Source organism: Leuciscus leuciscus (genome assembly GCF_965113295.1).
Source record: "Leuciscus leuciscus genome assembly, chromosome: 18".
In the NCBI taxonomy this organism is placed as follows: domain Eukaryota; kingdom Metazoa; phylum Chordata; class Actinopteri; order Cypriniformes; family Leuciscidae; genus Leuciscus; species Leuciscus leuciscus.
This window is the reverse complement of record NC_138742.1, coordinates 12,496,715-12,515,475: the sequence shown is the minus strand read 5'-3', so window position 1 is coordinate 12,515,475 and position 18,761 is coordinate 12,496,715. Positions and strand designations below refer to the sequence as shown.

General features: G+C 36.5%; 1 protein-coding gene across 1 annotated transcript in view; it reads right to left on the bottom strand.

The window, feature by feature from the left end:
* Positions 1-14,404, bottom strand: part of camta1a (calmodulin binding transcription activator 1a) — a 410,486-nt gene extending 396,082 nt beyond the window's left edge. Inside the window, 2 exon segments of the mRNA XM_082146099.1 lie at positions 10,380-10,481; positions 14,251-14,404. Coding sequence (XP_082002225.1) covers positions 10,380-10,481; positions 14,251-14,275 — 127 coding nt within the window. The 5' untranslated portion in view covers positions 14,276-14,404.
* Positions 14,405-18,761: the final 4,357 nt, after the last annotated feature.

The following is an 18,761-nucleotide window of genomic DNA, read 5'->3' as shown; positions in this document are numbered from 1 at the left end:
CATTGTTACGTCACTAGGTAGTGACAAGTAACTGTTAAAAAAAATATTTGTCATTTAATCATTCAGTCAAGAGATTTGTTCAAACAGGCTGATTCATTCAGTAATGAAACAGTATTTATGAGTGAGTCATTGAATCATTCATTCAAACCGATTTAAAAAAAAATATTAATTAAAAATATTTAACCATTTTGAATAGACTGTAGCAATTAACTTTTTGTCAGAACCGCTAGAAAATTACATATTATAGGCTACTTATTTTGTTTAGTTGTATTTTCAGAATCGTGGGAGAATCGTGATCTCAGTTTGAAACAAAAAAAAATCATGCAGCTCTACAATGTCTCGGATCAGGGGCACAAAAAACTTGATAGGGACATCCCTACAAATAAATATTATAACCTTATCCATATCAAGAATTTTAACACCAGTGCACCGCTGCATATTTTTATCAAATTTTGTTTTAATTGAATTGAATCACAGCCTTTTGCGTGATAAAATTGTACTATGCCATATCATGATTGAATGTGATTAATGTGCAGCCCAAATTCATTTTCATTAATTTCATTTCTCTGTGAAATTCTGTTTCAACTATTTTTTTGTCTGTGTTTTGTGCAGAAATCACAGTGCCCGAAATCACCAAATTCTGAGAAAAGTTTCATTTTTGGGTGAACTATTCCTTTTTTGTCCACTTGTGGGTTTTGGGAAAATCGTGCACCATCTTCTTTGTTATTGAATATTGTGAAGCAATGTAAAGGACAATGTGAACAAATAATGATAGCCCTGTGGGGCGACATATTTAGATGTCGCTTCTAAGCATCATGGAATAAGAAAAGACAAGCATACAGGACTTATACACAAGTAAAAGTGACAGTTATGTGTTTGTACATGCACAAGGGCCACAAGCAAATAATAGACAGCTGTAAGAAAAGCCATGAAGAATTACAGCAGATGTACAATGAATTAAAGGGGTGGTTGATTGTGATTTCACTTTTTTCATTTTAAATAGTGTGTAATGTTGCTGTTGGTGCATGAACAATATCTGCAAAGTTGCTGCGCTGAAAGTTCAACGTAAGCAGAGATATCGTCTTTTAAAAATCAGGAAGTTTAATGCCTACAAAAACGACTGGAATGGGACTACAACGAGATACTTCCCGGGTTTTATACGTAACTAACCCATGCAAAAAAGGGGGCATGGCCATATTTCTGCGGCTTTGTCGAAGAGGAAGAGTTATAGTGGAGAGCTGTAGCCATGCCGTCGAAAGTGTGTTATTTTCACCCAGCTGCCAGGTCTTCTGTGTTCGGGCTTCATACGGATGCTGTAGTTCGTCAACAATGTGGCTAAAATTTATGTTTGATTATGTTCCTGAAAATGTCAATCGTAATAGCTCTCTGTGCTGCGCGTTTTACGGAAGACAGCTTCCAGAATCTCCACAAATTCAATGCCGGATTCAACAAGAAACTGTTACTAAAACATGAAGCAGTTCCAACTTTAAAACCAGAGGCAGCAGTTGTTGGGCCACAACCTGTGAGTAAGACTTAATAATGTTTGCATGTATAATTTCAGACGTAATGTTTTAGTTTTATCAAGGACGTAAACAAATGCCAGCGCTGGCTTTAGTAGCCACTTACACGTACAAACGCGTACAAACATTTTGGACCTGAATTTGTAATTATGTACTAATTTTGTAAATGTATTTTCCATGTATATTTTATGACGTAATTTTTCGATTTGATCAAGAACGTAAACCAATGCCAACGCTGTTTGTTTATAGCCAGTTAGTTCGATGCTATTTTGTGTGTATAAGAATAACGTGTATAAAGTTCAAAAAATTATATGTAATCGCAACAGCCAACTTCAGCTGCTGAAGTTAAAACAATAACTTTAAAAAACGGTATTACTCAGTCATTTATTCAGTTATATGAAATGTTTAATCAGGAGAAAACCGTATCTCAAAAGCTAACAAGCAGCAGTAGCATTTTCAAGTAACAGCGTATCGAAATTCTTATATAATAATAGTAGATTAGAATAGAATAGAATAGAATAGAATAGAATAGTAATAATAAAAAATGTACCATTCAGAAGCGTTTTGTAAGAGCCGTGTTTGCGGAGGTTGCTTGACTCTCTTCATTGCCGCTTTCTGGGTCTGATTCTGGCTCAAACTGATACGGCAGTATTGACACCATTATTTACATTGGACCGGAGCACATGCAACTTTCGCCCGTAAAGGAAATGGGCGTGAAGTTTCCGGACAACATGCACTACGCAGTTTAGCCAATTACAACACACCGGCCCAACTAACCAATCTGAGCCCATTGCCTGTTTCCGAGGGAGTGGTTTCATAGAATCAGGAAGTCAACCGGTCGTTCAAATGACAGAGGAGAAAGCGGCTTACAATAAAGGTGAAATTTATGAAAAATAAGACTTTAAAAAAACAAAAAAACCCGAAGACATGTTATATTGCACCCCATAAACACAATCATGCAAAGAAAAAAAGCAGTAAACCACCCCTTTAATGTGGATTAGCGCTGCACAATTAATCGTTAAAAGATTGCGATCTCAATTCAAACACCCACGTGATCTTTTTTCTAAATGACAATGATTAGCCTTTGTCTATTAAAAGGTTAGTTCACCCAAAAATGAAAATTCTGTCATTAATTTCTCACCCTCATGTCATTCCAAACCCATACGACTTTGAGAGATTTCTGTCCATCCGTTGAGAGCTACGCAAGTACCACTTTGACGCTTCAAACCGCTCATAAAGAGATCGTAAAACTAATCCATATGATATGAGCGGTTTAGTAAAAAATTTCTTATGAGATACGATCGCTTTATATGATGAACAGATTGAATTTAGGCTTTTATTCACATATCTCATTCATCAACTCACACATCAGTTGTGGTAAACGAAAGCTCAAGCATGTTTGCTTGACGTGCAAGAACCAATGAGGTTCATCAGGGCTCCAGACTGTGACCAAAAAGTTGCATTTTGCAACCTTTTTTCCTGCCGGTGCAGGAAACCAGGAGAAACATTGTGCCATGAAGTTACAGAAGGCTTTTTAATTCACAAATCACCAACATTCACCATGGATTTAATGTAGCAAAGCTAACTGTAACTATGAAATCCCACCAAAGTCCCACTTTTACAAAGGTACATGGTCGAGAACGGCAGTATAGCACGATTTGCCAAGACAACATAATCTGCACTCTATCATATACCAAACCCATGAATTGGTATATTCATGGGTTTGGGTTCATGGGACATTCATCACACAATTGTTTGTGTGAATGCAGAAAGTTTTGACCAAAAAAGATTAGGTAATTTGTTCCGAAGATGAACAAAAGTCGTATGGGTTTGGAATGACATGAGGGTGAGAAATTAATGAGAGAATTTTCATTTTTGGGTGAACTAACCTTTTAATAGACAAAGGCTAATCATTGTCATTTACGTGGGTGTTTGAATTGAGATCGCAATCTTTTTTAAAACTAGATTAAAGTCGCATCTCTTCAGCCAGGCATTCATATAATCCTACAGTTCAAACTACAATCCGGCCTCTAGCTCATCAATGCCAGAGGAGAACTGGCCCCCGACTGAGCCTGGGTTCTCCCAAGGTTTTTTTTTTTGTTTGGTTTTTTTCATTAGGTCACCTGATGGAGTTTTAGGACACCATTAGGTCACTTGATGGAGTTTTTCGGTTCCTTGCCACTGTTGCCTTTGGCTTGCTCAGTTGGGGATATTTTGGGGATATTTAATTTAATTTGATCAATCAATAAATTCATCTTGAAACAAACTTTGTTGTATTATTTTAATTTAATACTGTGAAGCTGCTTTGATACAATCTGTATTGTGAAAAGCGCTATACAAATAAACTTGACTTGACTTAATTTGATCGGATGTCATGTATTTACGGCATTTACCTGCTAGAAATACATGCTCAGTTAATTAGTTCAGTCAAATTAACTTTTATGAGTATTTAGCACTTTCTTTTTCTTTCATGTTCATAGAACTGGTATATTTTAAGTAAACTGAATTAAAAAACAAACAAAAAATATTTCATTTAGATGAACTTGAGTTTAACTGAAACGGCTGGGATTTCTATTTCCCAGCATGCTTTGCCCATGGCACACGAAAGGGAGAGTAAATGCTAAAATTAAATGTAATATAACGTATATTGTGTGCAAGATTAATGTTAAGTGGGAGATTTAGAAGTGATTAATGTTTTGTTATGCTAATTTAGAAGAATGTCTGTTAATGTTGGTTTTAGGATAGTTACCATCATGTGGTAGTGGTGAATGAGGCTTGATTTGAGAGCAAACATGTTAAGGTGAGACACTACAGGTGAATAGGGTAAAATTGTAAAATAATAGATATCACTATGAAATTTCCTCAGTTGATTACTTACACAACAAGTATATAAAAAAAAAAAATTATTACAAGTTTTAGAAATTTGTATGTTTAATTATGCAAATTAGGCATTATCTCATTAAATATGCACGATTTTGCATATATTTTCGGTAGATAGATCTGAACATATGATAAAGCCAGGTGCAAAATTCTTTTTTTATTTTGTTTACACACAAGATGAAAATAAAAACTCAGAGGGATTTCAGGATATATGCTTTCATTACCTAGGGAATCAAAATATACTGTCCATAGCCATAAAAAATAGATTTTCGCCATTTTTTTTTTTATTAAAATGATTGATTGATTTATTAACAAATCCCTCTGAAAATATCTTCAGAATACTGCTAAGTGTATAACTGGAAAGTTTGGTGTACATAGGTGCTACATAGGCTGAGATGTTTCTACTGGAGAATGACAAAAAACTCATTTTGAGAAAACGGCAGATAAAGATTTAAATAGCTCTAAATGAGAAATCGTCGTTAGCTTTAAATCCCCCTTTGGACATTCACGATTGGTTACTGATAGAAAGGAAATGCCCATATTTGGGTTATATAGCGTTGTGCAGGAGACTCAGAGCTTTACAACGATCCCGGTCATGACAGACTTCAGTAAACAGACGGATCTCGGCATGTCGCGTTAATGCTAACTTCCTGGTAAATTCGGGAGAAACTTACTGCCTCAAGTAAACAAAATGTAATAAAATAAACATCTTAATGTATATTTTCAACGTTTTCTTTATAGCAGCTTGAAAGAACACATATTGAAGGAGTAAACTAGCCCAAAATCTCAGAACTGACCACTGCATGAAAAATCGATGTTTTTGCCTGCCGTGTCTCGCCTTAAAAGCTTTATATTGTTGCACTCATACATCAAGTTCTATAACATGCTATTGCTTGTTAGCAAATTAGAAAGGTAGCATTTAATGAACTAGCTTGTTATTGTTATCTAGTTAGTATAAGTTTATACTAATAAAAATGTTCACATTGAAGTTACATAAAAAATGTAAGTTTAAATTAGTGAACTCAAACATTTCAAGTTAAGAACAAGTAAAATGTATGAGTACTGCTTACTTAAACTTATTCGAGTTTACAGTGTAGCGATCAAAATAGAGGAAATCACCTTTCTTTTGAGACTAACTTCAATTAATGAGTATGTCAATTACATTGTTACACCAGTAGGTGGTGACAAGTGACTATTAAAAAATGTATTTGCCATTGAATCATTCATTCAAAAGATTAGTTCAAAAACACTGATTCATCCAGTAATGAAGCAAGTGAAGTGTTTACGAGTGAGTCATTCAATCGTTTTTTTAAATAATGTATTCAAATTAATTAAACATTTTCAAATAGACTGCAACAATGAATATTTTGTCAGAACCCTATACTAAATTACATGTTATTTTGTTTAGTTGTCTGTTCAGAATTGTATTGTATTGTATTGTATTAAAAATGTGGAGTTTTTATATTTTTAACATAGCCTATGATACAGACAGTTAAGCAACCTCACACGACGAATGCTGTTTTCCTGAATACCATCACAATTAAAAATGTGATATTGATTTCCTACAACAGTTCAATAAACAGTTAAAATTAAGTCACTTACATTTTAGATGCAATATTGACTGTTTTTGTTCTGTTTCAGCAGCAATAATAGTTCCAAACAAAGATCACAGCAGAACCATAGCGCATCTCACAGCAACACCCAACGGTGTTTGCATTACTGAACGATTCAGCATTTTGAACGAATCGGTTGAGTCAAAGATTCAATGTTCCATTCATAAACACCTGTCTCATTCTTGAATGAATCAGTCGTTTGAACGAATCATTTGAATGAATTAATCAATGACTCGCGCATTAAGACGGTCGCCTGTCGCCACCTACTGGCGGTTTAGTGTTATATTTAAAAGTATCATTCTTTCCAACGTTTCTTATTTAAAACAATCTCATAACATTATTTAATGCAATTGTAATTTTTCAGTGTAAATGATTTAATTTGATCAGCGCTACCTAGGGTAACAGCCCTATAGTGTCTTATTATTCTAAATAATTTAATTTATTGATCAAATTTAGGAATTTAAAATGAAATATGAAGCATACATTTAATAAGTTAGGCAGGGGGATGCCCTTTAAAGGTGCATGCATTACAATATGCAGATTTAAATATATCAACGCTGATTGAACACGGATGAGAATATTGCTTCAGAATCAATTATATTTACAATCCGGACAAGCAACTTTTTTACTCGGACAAGTAAATCTGTTATTTACTTGTCAGAGTAAAAAAGTTGCTTGTCCGGAAGGACAAGCACATGAAAAGGCTTAATGTTGAGCCCTGCACATTCACATACTTCTCATTTCCTCCATTTACATATGACTGATATTCCACTCAATAACTCTCTGGTGAATTAGCTTATCTAATCTAAGAGATAGAATCGCCACTTGAAATCATAAAACATCTCTGACACCACCACATCAATAAATCCATTACTCAAAATAAACTATACATTTTCTTAAACGGATGTCAAACTAAGAACAAATGATTACCTGGAACAAGCCTCAACACTAAGTCACAATTAGCACCTGACTGAGAGCACTTCCACATTATAAGAAGCTAGACCTTGCTATTATCTTGAAAGGAAATAAAGAAGCATGGATTGAAGCATGATAGCAAAAGCCCTCTGAACCAGCATAATGTTGACTAAATCATATGCTACCATTCAGTGGCAATCAGTTACAATTAAGCAAGATAGTTGTGAGAAGTAAGAAAATTATTCTTGGCACGACTGACTGTGAGTGACTGAACATCTCTTGAGGGCATAATAAAGAGAACCACATCTTAAACCTTTAAGACCTGGCGTCCATTAATATGAATGTGACACTGCTTTAGATCTTGTGGATGAAAGGTTGTATGTTTAACAGCCAATCAAATAGCAATATAGCATTTTAGGCAAAGTGCAAAAGTAATGTAACTTTAAAAAATGTAATACTAACAGGCTTCTCATAACAGTTTGAAAGATTTCTTGTAATATTAAACTGATTTGTATGGCATAAAATCAACTGTAGCATTACAACTTTGCCAATTAAATATTCATTTTTTTTGTCAGGCTCATACTATTTTATTTTTTATTTTTTTCTTCTAGCCAATATTTCGAGTTTAAATAATCTAGTTCACAGTCCACAGTTTCCTGCATACAACGCTTTGTGGTCTTTTATTTTGTTATTGTGAATAGACAGTTAATCAGTGCCATCTCTTTAAATCTAGATTACATAATTTATTTTCCATGCTTTGCTCTTTGAAAAATCAATGCTTGATTAATTGCAAAAACCTGGACTTTGCTGAGCAAAAGGATGATTGTGTCTAAATTAAGGAGCACAAACAGCATAATTTCAGCATCTCTCTTCCACCTGATTATGTTCTTGTTCAACTTTATGATGTATTAGATAGCAGTAATATTGCCTGTAAAAGGATAGACAACAAAGTGAGCTCATATAACAAGCATAACATGATATAAGGAATACATTAATAATGTGAACCAGGCAAATGTATGGACAAACTGTCTGCCTTCACTGCCTTCGAATGCTGCTAGTATATAGCCATAGGAAATACTGAGACACTTTCTATTTTTCATTATTTGCCCTGAATCCTCAGACTAGACATGCTACACAGCAGTGTTCAGCTGTGTCTGCCCATATTGCTGTTTGTCAGGCTGGCTATAGCCACTGTGACAAATCACCAGCAGGCAGCCTTGTTAAAACACTGATGTGGTTTAATGGGTGATGTCCGAGACTTGGGTACATCTGATGAGCTCTCAGCAGACATTAGTGACCAGCCGTATCCACTAGTGCGTTCACAATTCTGGCTGTAGTTTGCCAGTAATACATTTATTTTTCACATAGAGAAAGTTACTTCTAAACTGAATCTAGACTATGCAGCCTTTTTGGTTCTACGTTGACCAAATCATTACGAACATCTTATCTAAAAGTATGAGTATGAGACTGGCCTAAACCCACAAAGCCCAAAACAGTGACTTAATTCAGCTACCAAAGCGCCTGCAACAAACTGAAGAGAAAAACGAGCCTTCTTATGTATTTTCAGCCTCAGCCAAGCTCACCCATCCATGAAAATCCCATCTCAGGGAAAGAGGAGGTGAGGACCTGCGAGCACACATGCACACACACATTTACTCGCACACAGCAGACAGTAAAGGACACGCCGCCAGATCCTCGCTAAAGCCCTTTATCCTTATCATAACTACTCCCACAATTACTCACATGATTACTCACATAGGCCTACCTGTTTCCACCAAGCCATGCTGCATTTTTACTGTCCTGGTGATACGAAAACCTCTAGGCACCCAACATTAACTGGGCCGCTAGACAGGCACACACAATGGTTAAAGGGTTAGTTCACCAAAAAATGAAAATTCTGTTAGTGATTACTCACCCTCATGTTGTTCCAACCCCGTGAGACTTTCGTTCATCTTCGGAACACAAATTAAGATATTTTTTTATTAAATCTGAGAGCTGGATCACTCCTCCATAGGCTTCTATGGGATCGAAACTTGCCAGCCAGAAAGTAAGAAAAGACAATGTTTAAAATAGTCCAAGTGACTACAGTGGCTCAACCATAAGTTTATCAATCGAAAAGAATACTTTTTGTGCGCAACAAAACAGTGTAACAGCGCATCGCTTCTGTGTTGTACGTCAGAATGTAGGCTCACTTTTGACTGACGCTGGTCATGTGTGTGATGTGTGTGACGTACAACACAGAAGCGCTGCGCTGTTACACTACATGAACTCACGTCAGAGGCCCACATAGATGAAAATGAATAGTTGAATAAAGTCGTTATTTTTGTTTGTTTTTGGGCACAAAAAGAATTCTCGTCGCTTGATAAACTTATGGTGAGCCACTGTAGTCAACCTGGACTATTTTAAATATTGTCTTTTCTAACTTTATGGGCCGGCAAGTTTCGATCCCATAGAAGCCTATGGAGGAGTGATCCAGCTCTCAGATTTAATCAAAAATGTGTTCCGAAGATGAACGAAAGTCTTACAGGGTTGGAACAACATGAGGGTGAGTAATTACTGACAGGAATTTTTATTTTTGGGTGAACTAACCCTTTAAATCATGCTGGTGTATGAGAGCATGAGACTTGATACTTAACGCACAGACAGATACAAAAGGAGGCATGCTCACATATATACTACACAAACCATCTGAAATAATATCAACATGACTGGCTGCAAACAGCCACTTCTGCAGTTTACTTTACATCTCTTAAAATCTTTGAGCTTTGAATTGGCAAGGACTTAGCCTACTCCATGGCGTAATAAGCAGACAGCATAACAAGAAGATGAGGCTGATTTAACTCCACTTACAAATTTACACAAAAAATGAACGGGCTTAATTACACAGATCAACTAAGACTTCAGAGGTGCCAGGAGAAAAAAAAATATACTGCCTATTAAACATGAGAACAGTGCCACTTCTAGGGTAATCAGAGCTCTACAACACATCAAGCCATATTAACATACACATGATCTGAACACAACAAATGCTTTATGCTAAAAGTCCAACATAAAATATGCATGTTTTATACTCTAAGGGGAAAAGTGTCTAGTAGCATTGACAAATTATTTCAACAGATAGAAGAGCTCAGTCACGCTGTGCTATTGGGATCTCTGGATGGATGTTTTTCAAAGGTCGACGCTTGCATTTGGAGCACGAGATGTGCAAGGTCTTACCCACCCACTGACACTTTCAGTTACTAACAACACATCTGATATCGACAACATACCCCCATCAAAGCATTGACTCGTCAATCATCACATAAAGCCCCAACAGGAAATCCCAAAGGAGGAGAGGACGACAGATGAAATCAAGAGGTAAATAAATGAATCGATGGATGAATAATAGATTAGGCAGCAAGTGGCCCCTTCGAGCAATGCCACGAATGCAATATTAATAAGCAGCTCTTACTGTTCGTCTCTGTGTCATCACTGACACTCTTAGGAGGAGCATGGGCCGAATAACACACAGCTGATCTGTACATTCGATCCGGATTACGGATTTTCTTCAGTCCTTCAGGAAGCAAAGAGAGAGAGTGGAGAAAGAAAAAAAGAATTCTGGGAAAAGTACACATTCCCGGATGTACAATGGCTCACAACTTTGTTTTAGTGTTTATTTCCCCCATGCACATAGCAGGAACTTATAAGAATGTTTCCCGGGGTCAGCAGTGTCATGTCTGCCGAACCCCGGTCTCCCTCCCATCAGCAAGCCCATGCATCCCAAATGTGTCCATCTCCATGCTGAAGAACACCTCTCCCGAACAATATGCACCGTTCGGCCTCAGAGTTCAGCATGCCTATTTGCTTCTCCCCTTTTTTTTATCAAGCTCATTCAGGGGTGCATTTAAAGGGATTACTTTGGCCTAAGGGTGCTGCCTTGTGGGGAGAAAATGCAGTTTCATTTGCAGGCAGGGGTATGGACGAGGAATGTAAAAGCAACCCGGTTCCCTTGTAACTTGAGACCGCATGCACATTTTCATTAACTATAACAAAGTATTATAGATGGCTCCAGCTGTTAATGTCTATAAGGTTTTACGCTGCCAAGGGAGAAAACAATCTAGACCACTGCATATAGTAACTCCGATGCTAATTGATTTGTTCAAAAACTCCTGACATGTGTTGTGTGTCTGCCTGTGTTTCTTGTACTTTTTCACTTTGCTCGTCAGTCTTACTGATAAATCTGTAGGTGTTGAAATAAACAGTCAAGAAATAGCCCTTAACAGGTAGCAATGAGGGCAGCAATCACACTCATTGTGGTCCCAGGGCTGTTTGGTGAGGCTCAATTTTAGTAAGCTACACCAATCGATGAAGTTAATGTGTGTTTCTGTGTGAGGCAGGTAGAGAAGGATCGAGACAAGCCGAAAGGATCTGTCACGACTCCCCAGGAAGAAGTGCCATCTCCATCTATCCCTGCCATTCACTAATTCAATTAAAAAGCATATTCTCAAACTAAGAACTGTGGGGGAGAGGACTATGCAGAGATCTTTAAAAGTTAATTTTCTACATAATGGCTCAATATATCATAAATCCTGCTTTGTAAGCTTATATCCTCCCTGCTTCAACTAATAGTCAGTTGTTGTAATAAACAGCACCCTATAACAGCCTTTCTGCCATTCTCTGAAGGAACCACCAATTCAAATTGATCTGTATAGAAATATGGAGCATAGTTGAAATTTTTGTTTAAAGTAATTGTTCACCCAAAAATTTAAATCACTTATGTCATAATTTACTCACCCCAATGTCATCAATGTCTGTTTTAAATATCTTTTTTGTGTGTGTTCCACAGAGGAAAGAAAGTCTGATTTGGAAGATGATGAGGGTGAGTAAATTAGTAAATAATTTTTTGGGTGAACTGTCCCTTTAACTGTGCAGTTCTCCAGCACATCTCAATCCACGGTCGCCACCTTCCATAGGTACAGTCCCAGTTCCTGGCATTGTAAAAAGTGAGCTGGGTCATATCAGGAGACAGAAGAACTCTATGGGGTGCGTGAGACATTAACCATGTTTTCATAGCAGCCTCCAGCTAAGAACAGCCTGTCCTTATGTGCAAAAAACCCTGCCAAATAATAAGGCCCTGGAGAACCATGCTCTATGCAAACATTTTAAATGCTTCAAGGACAAAAGGTTAAAATACAGGCAAAATCAGCGCTAAAACGTATAATGGAAAACTCCCCTAGCATACATGCTGAAAGTGTGTAGGCCTAGAGTTTAAATATAACGCACTATATGGACTACTGAATTTAGTAGTAGCTATACAGTGCAGTGCACTCTACATTAATATGGAGGTGTGGAACACTAGCTCCTCCCCCATACATTGACCTGACAAGCATGACAAAAATAACCGAGCCTGTTCTGCAATGGGAGTCACAAGTCAGGGTTTCTAAAAAGCTCTTGGTTACTGAGATGCATTGGCAGGAAGCAGGCCAGTCTGAGACACGTTTCAAGGCTGGTTGTGTTTGTTTGAATCTGAAATGCACACACAGACATGCAGAAATTGACTATTAACATGCACACACCCACAATTACACACACACAAAGAGAGAGCTAGTTTAGGTAGTTAGCCTCAGTGCTGTTTTGAAAACAAACGGAGATGTATATTTATGGTAATGCTTGTATTCTTAGCTGACACAGTGTTAAAAATATAAAAGTGAACATTTGAGAAGCTCAATACCACCTCCTTGTGGATCGCTATATATTCAGAATCAGAACCCTGGATTTGTCTGGAGTCATGTTTTAATGCCACTTTTATTAGGATAATTTATTAGTTTATCAATGTGCATAATTTACTACACAGAAGTGAGATTTTATAATCAAACTTATCTTTCACTTTCTACTAGGCTATTTAGCATCATGATAAGGAAAATATCATTATCACAGCATCATTTATAAACTCATATTGCTTTCTTTAAAGGTTTTTTTATAGGCTAGTTTGCTATCAAAAACCATGATAGAATGATTGTATATTCGCTTTAGCCAATCGAATATTTGTAAGAAATGATATCATGATTCCCTAAAATAAGTTTATTTTAACTCAATGTCGCCACCTTGTGGCTAATAAAAATATGATTTACTTTGATCTGACACTGAAGGTGAATTCCAACAAAAAATCCTCGCAACTAATGACGACTTCCCAAAACCTCGTTGTTCATACGTTACATATACAGTGAAATCTGCTATATGAGAGTGTTGACAGCTTGACAAACCTGTTTAAAGTGTAATTATTGTCATAGAGCCCTAATAATAGCCTAGTAAACAATTCCGTTGCTACTTCTGACATAAATAATTAGGAATAAAAAAAACGAATTTGTATTTCAGCCAAATGTAGCAGCGACATACTGTGGACATACATTATATTCAACTGTACTAGAGTGTCTCAGAGTAAAAGCAACTCTTGTTGTCTCATACATTCTAGAGACAAATCTGAAAAGTATCCAAAACAGTGTTAAAGAGAAATGGTTATGTATAATCTTCAATGACACATCATCTTCCTTCGTGGCAAAAGATTAAAAATGAATTTTGCGTTATTGTCGACACATTCCATTGGTTCTATAAAGGTCTGGAAATATCAGACTCTCAGGTTATACAATAATCTAGTTCAGAGATTTAAACTGCTGTTTATGTGTATATGACGTAAAGGGGGCAAACTGGTATGGAAGAATGTGTCCTTGAAGCAAATTTCAAAGTGAAATTGCTTTTACCACACATCACAAAACCGCTAAAAAGAAGGTCAGCTGGAGTCTATGTACGCGTGAAAGTGACTGAGAGAAAAAAAAAATCTAGTAATAAACAAGCTTACCAGTAGTGTTTTATACGACTCCAGGTTATAAGGTAGTTTTAAGTCAAACTACGGTCTCCAGAACTCTATACCCGCAAACTCTGAAACAATTTACGCAACTGAAGAAGCTTGATAAATCGAAAAAAGAAGTTAGAAATCGACAGCCGTGTCGTCTCACAAGTTTTGCTTTGAGCGCGACCGTTAAGGCTGAAGGAAACGGAACGCGAGGCGGATTTTTGAATTTTCAGAGGCTCTCGCGCTTTTGCTCCGGATTGTTTTTAAATATATGTGATGCACACTGCTGGCTAGCTACCGATGCTGGCTAGGGTGATGTGATGTGATGTCTCCGTGCTGGAATAACGAGTGTGTGAGGATAAACACAGAGGCTTTAAAATCCCAAAAGCTCCTCGCTTCTCAACTGACGGCTCTTCCTCGCCTGCCTCAAATTTTTTTCCCTCGCACACTCTTGTCGTACAAGTAAAAAATATCCCCGATGTTTCTGACTTACCTTCCGGCTTGTTTTCGGCAGCCATTTCCCCTCCGCGCGCCACATCCTCCTCCTCTTCACGAGCGTTGGGTACCACGCGCGTTCACGCAGAGGACAGCAGCACGAGAAGGGACTGGAGAGGCAGAGGCAAGTCCAACCAGAGCGCACTCACCATTGGCTGTCGAACTATGACTGACCATGTTGTTCTAAAATGGCTTGCGAGAGCAAAGCAAATATCCTCCCCTTTAAAGTGTCTCCGAGAACCATTGGGTAAAGCGTGGTGTGTAGATACACCTTAAGAAGAACCGTACCAATCCAAAGTGAGCGCTCGTGAGACGTTCGCGTGCAAATGAAAAGGCGATGCAAATGTTTCAACTTGCTCAATTCAAAAGCAGAAAACGTATTTCATTAGTAAGCAATTCAGGATAAGTTATTTGTATACGTTTTGTATATGACCTTAATGTATTTAAATATTTGATTACGAATTTGGGGCTATTGAGTTGTTGCATTTTTAAAATCATAGCTCTGCTACCATATGTTAAACCCACTAAAATTGAAAACTTAACTTTTTCGACCACTTTGAATGTATTTATGAAGGAAATCGACTTAAAACTGAAAACTCATTAAGTCACGTAAAATGGCAGAAATGATTGTGACAAGTGTTTTTTTTTTAGTTTTTTTTTTTTTTTTTGTTTACACACACAACTGCTTTTTATGTTGTTAAAGCGATGTATACCATTAAGATAAAGATATAGCAATCCATAGTAGGTTAACCTTGCAGATGAAGCAACGTTGGGCTGAATGCGCGGAAGAGCTGCGCAGGTGCTGAACGGACAGCTCCAGGTGGCAGCAGCGATCCACTCTCACAGTGCGTAGAGAGACCGACCTAGGCTCCAAAACGTCTTGTGGTTCACTGAAAGTATCCTGAACAGACAGAGAAATAGTTTCTGACAGCCTATTCCAACAGTATATGAAGAATGCTGTGGTATAGGTCCCATCTGAATTGCCTAGAAAACCTCAAAACTGCGTTTAGGAATATGGAAGTCGCATGATACCCATGCTGATTAATTATTCGTTAGATTAAGCATTCGTTAATTGCATTGAGCGTATAGATAATGGCTTAAATGTCTCTCTGCCCGCAGCGAATACCCGCTATGAAATGTTATCATTAAAGCGTCATCTTTATAACATGAGTGCTTTCCAAATGCTTATCTGTTCGTTTTCTAAGAGAAAAATCTTGGATTGTTGAATAAAACATTCTAAATGACCCGTGGAGAGAAAACATTCGGGCCAGTATATCAGACGATACATCTGGTAATGGAAATAAACATTGTGACTTATAATGTTTTTGGAATAACATATTTGTAGACTTAATAAATCAAGTTCAATGCATATAGCAACGGTTTAATTTAGGATTAGAACGTGTTCAGAAGGCTAATAATAATAATAATAATACATAAAGCTTGAACAATGTTAGTTTACTACAACTTTTGAGGCACTTGAATTCTCTAAGGGACTAAAAATTATACAGCATAATTCTTTACGAACATCTGCAATCTATTCTTGCCATGATCACATAAGTTTCAGACATGACATCACACAGAGGTCTTCAAAGACTACTCGATTCTTATTACCAACATCTTTATTTCCCTCCATTCAACTTGTTACAATCATTTTATTCGATTTTATGAGTTTTCAGAGATTCAAGTTGATTTTATTCATCTGTAATTAAAATCCAAGTGGAATTATTTAAAGATTCTGCACATGACACTGATTTATTTGGGTTTGTTTTCAACTACAGGCATTTACTAACCGAATGTTAATTAAGGCCAAAAGAGGGCTTTTGAGTTTTTAAACTGAAAAAAATAAATATTAACCCTCTTTGGGACTAATTATGAAATCACAGTTAGAAAAAAATTATGGCTTTATATTTTACATATATTTAAGACTAATATCATTTTACAAAGTTATTTTTCTACATCTGACCTTTTACCTTTTTTAGGGTGCCATCATTTATAACTGTTAGAATTAAATATTTGTCCTATATTAGGGTAAATGTCCTATAGGGTAAATTACTTTCTGCAAATTGTCTGAAACTTCACGTTCAAATGCATTTTCACTATCTGAAATGTAGTGAAAAGGTCTTAGTGTAAAAAAATAAAAACATTAAAAAGCTTTATTAACATTCCATTTCGTCTTGTGCTGCTATATTTCATTTGGATCTCAGATGTGAAAATGTCAAAAATGTAACAAATTCTGATGCAACTTCAAAGTAGTGGTAAAACCTGTTTCAAAAAGCATTAAAGACATGGTTTCTTTCTTGGAATTACAAATCAATGATGATTCCTCTTTTTCTGTGTACCCCGCACTTTCCACATGTAACTCGATTTTGACCTGTTTTGTCTTCATTTTTGTTTGTGTAGTGAGGTCAATAGGCATTGCCATCTGACCTTTGGTTGTAGTATGAATCAAATCTTCCAAACTGGCACAGGATTATGTACCCAAATGTCTGACTTCCACAACAATCTATGACTTATATTCTTCATCTCTGCCATCACCCTCACTGCTTCTATCCTCCTTGATCCTCAACTTTTTCCTTTCTTTCTACTACCTCATTTTCTGGCGCACTGCCGTCACTAAGTGAAGGAAAATGAAAGTGACATGTGAAGGCCAAGTGTGGTAAACCATTCTCTGAATGTGTCCTCTGCATTTAACCCATCAAAGTTAGTGCTCACACATTAGGAGTAGTGAGTAGTGAACACACACACACACACACTTCAAACAGTGGACACACACACCCGGAGCAGAGGGCATCCATTCACTGTAGCGCCTGGGGAGCGATTGGGGGTTAGATGCCTTGCTCAAAGGCACCTCAGTAGTTTCCTGTCGGTATTGAGAATCAAACCTGCAACCTTCGGGTTACATGTCCGACTCTCTAAACTTCGATACTTTCTGGAAAAAAACTTTCTACTTTCTATCATCAATAGTTTCTGGAAAAGGTAGCCTACAGCTTTTCCTCTCTGTCTTCTATAAAACTTACTAACATCAACCTAAAACACAGGCAAAAAGACTATTATACTGCCTGCAAGCACTGAACAATAGTGCCAGCTACACAGAAAAAATATATCCCCTAAAAGGACTTTGTCATTTATGCATAATGAACTGTTTTACAAATTGTGCACTAAAAATCACCAAAAACTTTAGAAAACACATTCGGATGTACAATGATATAAAAAAAAAAAAAAGGATTTTATATGCATTTTGTAGTCTAAAATGAACTCACAATGTGACCTAACATGTGCTAATGCCTCCTTCACTTCCTTTTTGCCAAAAATATCAAGCACATTGCAAATACATTTTAATTTTATTGGCTGAAGGGGATGTCATATGATATTACTAAAAGTTTTTAATTTTTTTTAATTTTTTAATTTTAAACATTACAATTGTATTTTAAATGCAATTTTCTTTGCATCATTTATAAATGACGTTGTCCCATAGGGTTTAACTTCTTATTGGATGAATAAGCGTCCCTAAATGGGACGTTTATTCATATGAAACGTCCCATTTACTGTTGATATACAATAAAATACAATAATAATGTTCAACCAAAAAAAAAAAATAACGTTTTAGTAATATCATATGACATCCCCTTCAGCCAATAAAATTCAAATGTATTTGCCATGTGCTTGATATTTTTGGCAACAACATGTCCCTACCAATATTCAGCAATATTGATTTGTTCCTAGCAATCATTTTGATTTAAATTGAATTAAAATTTTAAATGGAAAAATTGAATTATGTTTATATGTAGCCACTTTTGTTGTAATTTTGAATGCATCTGAAATGGGTCATACCACTGACATTTCCCGAGAAGTCAAACGCGTAAGAATTATATTGTGCAAAACGTTTGCAAATGAAGCATCACAAGCATGCACTGGTTAAGTGTGTCCCATTGAGTACTCAAAAGTCTTAAAACGCGGTCTTCACATCCACTTTGGCCAAACTCTGGAAATGCTTCATGTAAGTAAGTGGTCAAGTGCAGGGAACTTAAATGTGGGCATTGACATTGTATCCCATTATTTAATAAGTTCAGGAACTTCACACAATGTCAAGAAAAACTTAGATGTGAATATTGTAGATGAATATTGCAGATATTTTCAACTGTAGATGAAAATTAATTTTGCATATAGAGATGAGTAGACCCATGCGTGTACTGTAAAACGTTTTCAACTGTTTTTTATCACTTAATTAAGCATCAGAATTACTTACTTGTGTCATCTATTACATAGGGACTATTAAACATACATTGAGAAGTTTTATTTTAAACTATTGAAAACCAAAATGTGTACAAAAAGCTCTGTAATTTTTTTTTTTTTTTTTTTTTACTATGTTGTAAGAGTGTCCCATTAGGTCATCAAAAGTTCTAAACACACTTGCGGCCTTCACGCCCACTTGAACACTTTGGCCAAATACAGGAAATACGTCATGTAAGTAGACAAGTGGTCAAGTGCAAAGACCACGGGTGCTTCTCA